The following is a 6,050-nucleotide window of genomic DNA, read 5'->3' as shown; positions in this document are numbered from 1 at the left end:
GTTATTTTGCAAACTGAGGGATTTCTGTGACTCTTGCCTTGGCTTTACATATTCTGCAGACCTCTACTGCCACACAGGTTTTAATGAGGGACTTGAAGAAGCCTCATCTGGCTGATGTGGCCATCCTGGCACGTGAGCTTATAGAAAATCCGGGCTTTGTGYGGTGCCACGGGCGCTGCTGGTCCGAGCATGTTGGTCCAGCCTGCTTGCTGGGTTGGTGGAACACATACAGTTGGATGCCAGCTCTTCCAATAAGGAAGAAAGAACAGTTTGTGGATGATACCCTCATCTGTCTGTGTGCAATCRGTGACCCAAAGGCAACTGCTTCATAGGCTGAATTCAGGGTGGTTTATAGCAGTTGTACAAGGGCTTATTCTGGTGTCACAGAGTCGCAGGATGGTTGAGGTTGGAAGATGATCCAGAGACCATCTAGTGCAACCTTCCTGCTCAGAGAGGGTCACCTAAAGCACCTGGACTGTGTCCAGATGGCCGCCAATCACGCAGGCTTGAAATTACTGGTGTTTCTTAGCTGTGASCAAAAAAGTTCCCCTAGGTCACCTATTCTTTCCCTGTCGGTCCCCTTATTGCACTTCAAGTAGTGGTAGGCTCTTAGCCTTCAGTASATTCTGCCAGTCATGGAGCTTCGTCCTTTCTCTTTTGAGCAGAAAATAAACCACCAACAAAAGAGAAATCAGCTTTTTTCAAAATCTTGGATTAGTTAATGGCAACGCTTATCTTTTACATTCAAGAAATAAAGTTCCTGTTTGAATGTGTTGTGCTGTGGGCTCACTTCTTTAAAGTCATTCCTGATGAAGGAAGTGACTGAGCGGCTTTCACGCTGCTGCCTTCACATCTCTCTGGTAATGTGATTAAGAATCTCTTCGACCAGTTGAAATAATAGGAATAATGTAATGGAAATTGCACATGCTCATCAGATAAGTCCTACCACTTTGAAAAGAAATGTAGGAGCATCTTTATAGCACCGCAGGCATTTCTTTTGGAGATGAGCCATTTTTTTGACAGCGAGGTAGTTTCCCCTGATCTTTCCTTGCTCTCAGTAAACCATTTTTGATCTCATGTGAAAAAATAATGTTCAGCTTAGCCTTGATCTTCCTAGAGTACTAGTGATGGTGAAAATGATGCAACCAAATTAGTTTTATACTAATGATGTCTTCTAAATTATTCCCTGTCATGCTCATTCTCATTTTAAAGCTGTTGTAGATTCATAAAAGTTCTTTTCCTCCAATTGTGACACTGATGTCGTCATCAGGTACTGAAGCATGGGCCGGTGGAACGGATTTGAGGTATGTTCCAAGTTCTGTTTCATGGCTGCGCTTTACCAGTCAGTGCAGCTGAAAAGCTTGTGTTGCCTTTATTGAAAATGCTTCTCTCTATGGTGTGTGAAGATTTTAGCCTACCCTTCTGAAACTCAAGAAATCTGTGCTGAAACCTAGATGATAAATTTTCCAGGGTGACACATTTTCCAGGAAAATGCGGGTATTTGGAAGGATCATTACAGTACTCACGGTTATTTGTCGGGTTTCCCTTTCAGAAATGTTCCCATTGCCAGGAACCAGGAGCCACCTTAGGCTGCTACAACAAAGGCTGCTCCTTCCGATACCATTACCCATGTGCCATCGATGCAGGTAAGAACAACCCCAGTGCAACTGGGTTTTGTGTTTATTCAAAGCATGTGGCACTGAATAATTCTAAGGTACTTCACAAGTTTGTTGTGTGGTGATATAAAGGGTGAAAAATGGCAGCAGATAAGAAGTGTGCAGTAGAGCTTTGGGGCAAGATGAAGCATGTAATGAAAAGAATCTGCTTGAAGTACAGAAGAGCATTTTGTGGAATGCAACTCCAGCAACTGAAGTTTGGCTCCAGCGTGAAAAGTGGCCATCTGCTTCCTATGAAAAATACACACCTGGTTGAAAGGTTGGAAGTAACCTGAAAGATGTTTCATCTTTCAGGAATGCGCTGCTATGGATAGGCCAAGGAATGATTTCAAGACAAAGTATTTGTAGAATCATCTGCTAATAATTCTCACTCACAGCAGAACCTTCCTTCTCCCTCTGCAGTGTCATTTCGTAGAGTCTTTGAGTAGCTGCTTTAATTTTTTAAAATCCATAGGCAAACTAATGGTTTGGTATCCTCTTATGGGAGCGATCAGAGAAAGGGATTAGAGTCCTGTGAGTGCATTTACTTGTAAGACTCTATTGCCCACCTCATGTGAACACGTGTTGTAGAGACAGGATGGCTGGTTGCAAGTGAAACCTTCCTCATAACRTTGCTATTATTAAAAGTCTAGGAATTAAAGTAGAGGGAAGGGTTTGGGTCATGCATTTCTCCACAAGTGCTTGCCTTTGAGCTGCAAGGGGAAGGTAGAGAGCAGTGCCATTTGAGCCGTGTCATCACAACTAATGAAAAATACTGTGTGTTTTAAATTATTTCCAGCCGGGAGCCTGAGGCTGGTGAGTTGGCATTTTTTAAGAGTGAAAGTTTCTCATGGAGGCAGATCCCAGGTCGGAATGAATAATGGCCTGTGATTCCAGTCCACTGTAATTCACTTCTGCTATCATGTTTCATCCAAAAGAAAGTCTCATAGCAAGGAGGATTCAGGGTGGTTCCTCCTGACTGGCATATGGTTGAAACATCCTGTTTGTTATCCTGCCTCTTCTACAGCAGCCTACTTGCTTTCCCTGCTATTTCAGGCTGTCTTTTGAATTTTACCATATTTGAAAAAGGTACTGGCGTTTCTGAATGACTGAGGTGCACCTCCTAGCGTGAAATCCCCCCCTGTTGGAACGCTAAAAAATGCTTTTTAATGAAATTATTGCTGTGGTGCAATGGTGCTCATACCACAGTGTGGATGGCAGGTCCTTAGTTATATCTTATACAACATATGTTACATACTGCGTATTACTCCCTCTTGTGTGAAATATTCTGTGATGTCCATCGCTGTGATGCCTAGTTGTTTGCAAACAATCTTATTTTTTCAAGACATCTGAGAGACAGGATCATCAATTCTGCTTTTATATTGTGTTGAGTAATGTGTTTCGGGTCCCTAAGCTGGCCTTCTAAATGTTGCATTAATAGAAATTAAATTATAGTGCATGTGCCCAATAAGTTGAGGTGCTTGATTTGAATTAGTTCAGTAGGGAGCATTTTCCCTATTCTAAATATAGGTATCAGTATTAAGATAATGTTTTTTCTTCAGAAGTTATGTTCTTTATTAACTCCACATCCTTCTGGCTTCCTCAACAAATGGGATAGGAGCCCCAAGAGGAGAGTCTGGCTGATTCCCAAGAGCAGTTCCATGCAATGAAGAGGCAGTCCTGTGGGAAAAAAAAAATAAAAAGCAAATCTTTGTATGATCATATTATTAAAGGCATGTTAAATATATATATAAGAAGGCTAAAATAAGAAGGCTAAATTAAGTTGGCATTTCCTAACAGTGGACATGACATTGCAACCTTTGGGGTTTTTCTTTCCTGGCATAGCTTTTTGTGTGCAAGTTCCAAGGCTGCACTCACCGCCTTTGGTTTTATTTCACATTCTATCCCAAGATGTCCCTTGTCATGTGGCCCTGTGTCCACCTGCATTATTCCAAGCCAGAGCCTCCCCATGGGGTAACGGGGCACTAACAAATCACAGGCCAGTGTGTGGGCTGGAGCTGCTGGGAGATGGGATACTTCACTTGTGAGTTTCCCAGGCAGATTTAATTAATAGCAGAGGAATGGTAAAACTCGTGAATCTTTCATTTCACTCCAGGCAGAGTATGATCTGGTGAGTACAAAGACTCCTCTCTGTTTCATTATGCTTTTCCCTTCTGTTTCTTCTTCTTCAGGCTGCCCTTGTCCTGTATCTTCTCCACTCTGACTGTCATCTAGCAGGTGTCAGGTTCCCTTTCTCAGGTTTCTTACTCCAGTCTCTGTAAGAGCCAGTTCTCCCTCCTCCTTTCTGATCTGTCCTTTGCTCTGTTTGCTAGCTGCCATTCTCACTCCCGTCTCTCTGCTCATACATCGCTCTCTCTTTATTGTTCTTAATCCCCCTTTTTCTCTTGGAGCTTCTTAATCCAGGGCAGTTCTCCTAACCCAGCTCCTTGTCACACTTGGCCCTGCATGCTGAGCCGAGGGCTGATCGCTCTCCCTCTCCCRTGCCTTATCCCCTCGTTGTTAGTGTGCAGTCTGGTGGCAGAGTGAGTCCCGATTCAGCCTTGGCCTCCTTCTGCTGGCTCTCTCCCAGAGCAGCTGCTCCCGTTTACTCCCCTCGGATTTGGCATCACTCTCCCCTCTCACTCTGCAGCATTGTGTGCATCTGATCCTGCTCCTCCGTGTTCCCCTGCTCCCAGCCTCCGCTAGCTGTAGCCTCCTCATTCTTCTGGCCTCAGCGCCTTTTCCAGTCACAAATTTGTTTTCTCAGTGGCCTTCTGGGCTGCTTTCTGGACCAAAACATTTTGCTGTTTTGAAATGGTCACCTCCTGTATTCAGGCTGCCTAAGCCTTAAAAGTGTCCCCTTACGACCTCAGTCTGAGACCAGAGGTTCATTTACAGGAAAGACCTGCTCATCCTCAAGCAAAAACATATTTGGTGAAGTCTTCAAAGCATCTAGGTAATAAAATATATGAAGCCTCTCCTAGGATGTGCAAATTAAGATGCTCTTGTCTCCTTACAAAGGGTTACTTTGCTTTGGCATTCAGTTGGCAAGGATATGCCACAGCTAGAGCTCAGGTTCCTGCCACAAATCAAGGAATGGTGGAAGTACTTTTTTCTGAAAAAAAAAAAAGAAATTGCTGGGATATGTAACACAGACAAAGTAATTTTTTCCGAGAAAGAGTCTTAAGGAAATGGTTAGACTGCTTTAGCTGAGGTCTTCAACCAAAACAAATAAAAAAACTCAGCTTGAAAGAGATTTTCATTTTCAACATTTCAGCCTGGTGTCCTGACAGGGAAAGACCGTGTTTGCAGTTGTTATCTGTGGGAATAATCAAGCCATAACCTCTCTTCTAATAAATCTATATAAAAGAAATACACTTTATGGAATAGCATTTCATTTCCAGTTATGCCAAAGTAGAAAACCTACGCTTCCTTGAGAGGCAACTCAGCAGTTAGTCTTCTTTTCTCTGCCAGCTACCTGCCCATAAAGCCGGTACTGCTGTGGTGTTTCTGAAGCCCCTTGAGCTCTCTAGGAGGCTGCTTTGCAGCTGGCTGCCCTGCGGTGCAGGCTGCTGGTGCCCTGCTCTGCTGGGGAGTCTGGCATCCCTCCTGGTCCTCCTGGGTCTCCAGAAGCTTGTGCTGGCGTTCACAAGGGCACTCAGGCATGTGGACGATGGATCGCTCTTTCTTTGCATCTTAAAAATAAGAAAACCCTTCTTGGGGAGGTCGAGAGCCCTTAACATTTGCCAGAGTTGCTGTCGTAGCCCTGGAGGTGGYCGTGCCCTGGCAGGGACAGTGTCCGTGTCTCGCCGTGGTCCCGGGCGCTGGCACTGGCAGCTGAGGCGCCTTCTTCCCGCAGCATCGCTGCGCGTTGCAGGTTAGGCCCTTCCTCGCTACTGTGCCCCCTTTGAGGGACCTTYGGTCCTGGTGAGGGGCTGGAGAGTGCAGTGCCTCAAAATTCCTTCAGTGACTTGCAATTACGTCGCTGTATCAATCTTATGGATAGATTTGGCTTGTATCCAACAGAAGATTTAAAACTAGTTTAGTTGTAAATCTTTGTGTTTTCTTTTTTTTTTTAACATAGAGGTCCTGAATAGTTTAGCTCCATACATAATAAAACTAAGAAACGAGGACAGGGTGGGGAACGAAGCTCCCTTTTCTGGGGATTTCAGAAGGCTCCAGGGCTTGTGCGGGTGGCTGTTCAGGGCGCAGACCGGAGCCTGCTGCGGCCCGCTCTGCGCTCCGGTGCTGGCTCCGGCCTTGCCGGCTGGCTCCGCGCTGGGCTCCGGCCTTGCCGGCTGGTTCCACGCTGGGCTCCGGCCTTGCCGGCTGGCTCCGCGCTGGGCTCCAGCCTTGCCGGCTGGCTCCATGCTGGGCTCCGGCCTTGCCGGCTGG

General features: G+C 45.5%; 1 protein-coding gene across 2 annotated transcripts in view; it reads left to right on the top strand.

Annotated features, from left to right (window-relative positions):
• TCF20 (transcription factor 20) overlaps positions 1-6,050 on the top strand; it is a 62,047-nt gene that overhangs the window by 44,679 nt on the left and 11,318 nt on the right. For both annotated transcript variants that reach the window (XM_026046933.1, XM_026046932.1), the window contains exon 3: positions 1,553-1,646. In XM_026046933.1, coding sequence (XP_025902718.1) covers positions 1,553-1,646 — 94 coding nt within the window. The remainder of the gene's footprint in view (positions 1-1,552; positions 1,647-6,050) is intronic.

The sequence above is a fragment of the Nothoprocta perdicaria genome, unplaced genomic scaffold, assembly GCF_003342845.1.
Source record: "Nothoprocta perdicaria isolate Ctin4 unplaced genomic scaffold, notPer1 scaffold_460, whole genome shotgun sequence".
Taxonomy (NCBI): domain Eukaryota; kingdom Metazoa; phylum Chordata; class Aves; order Tinamiformes; family Tinamidae; genus Nothoprocta; species Nothoprocta perdicaria.
The sequence above is the reverse complement of the archived record's forward strand: the minus strand, read 5'-3'. Positions and strand labels throughout refer to the sequence as shown.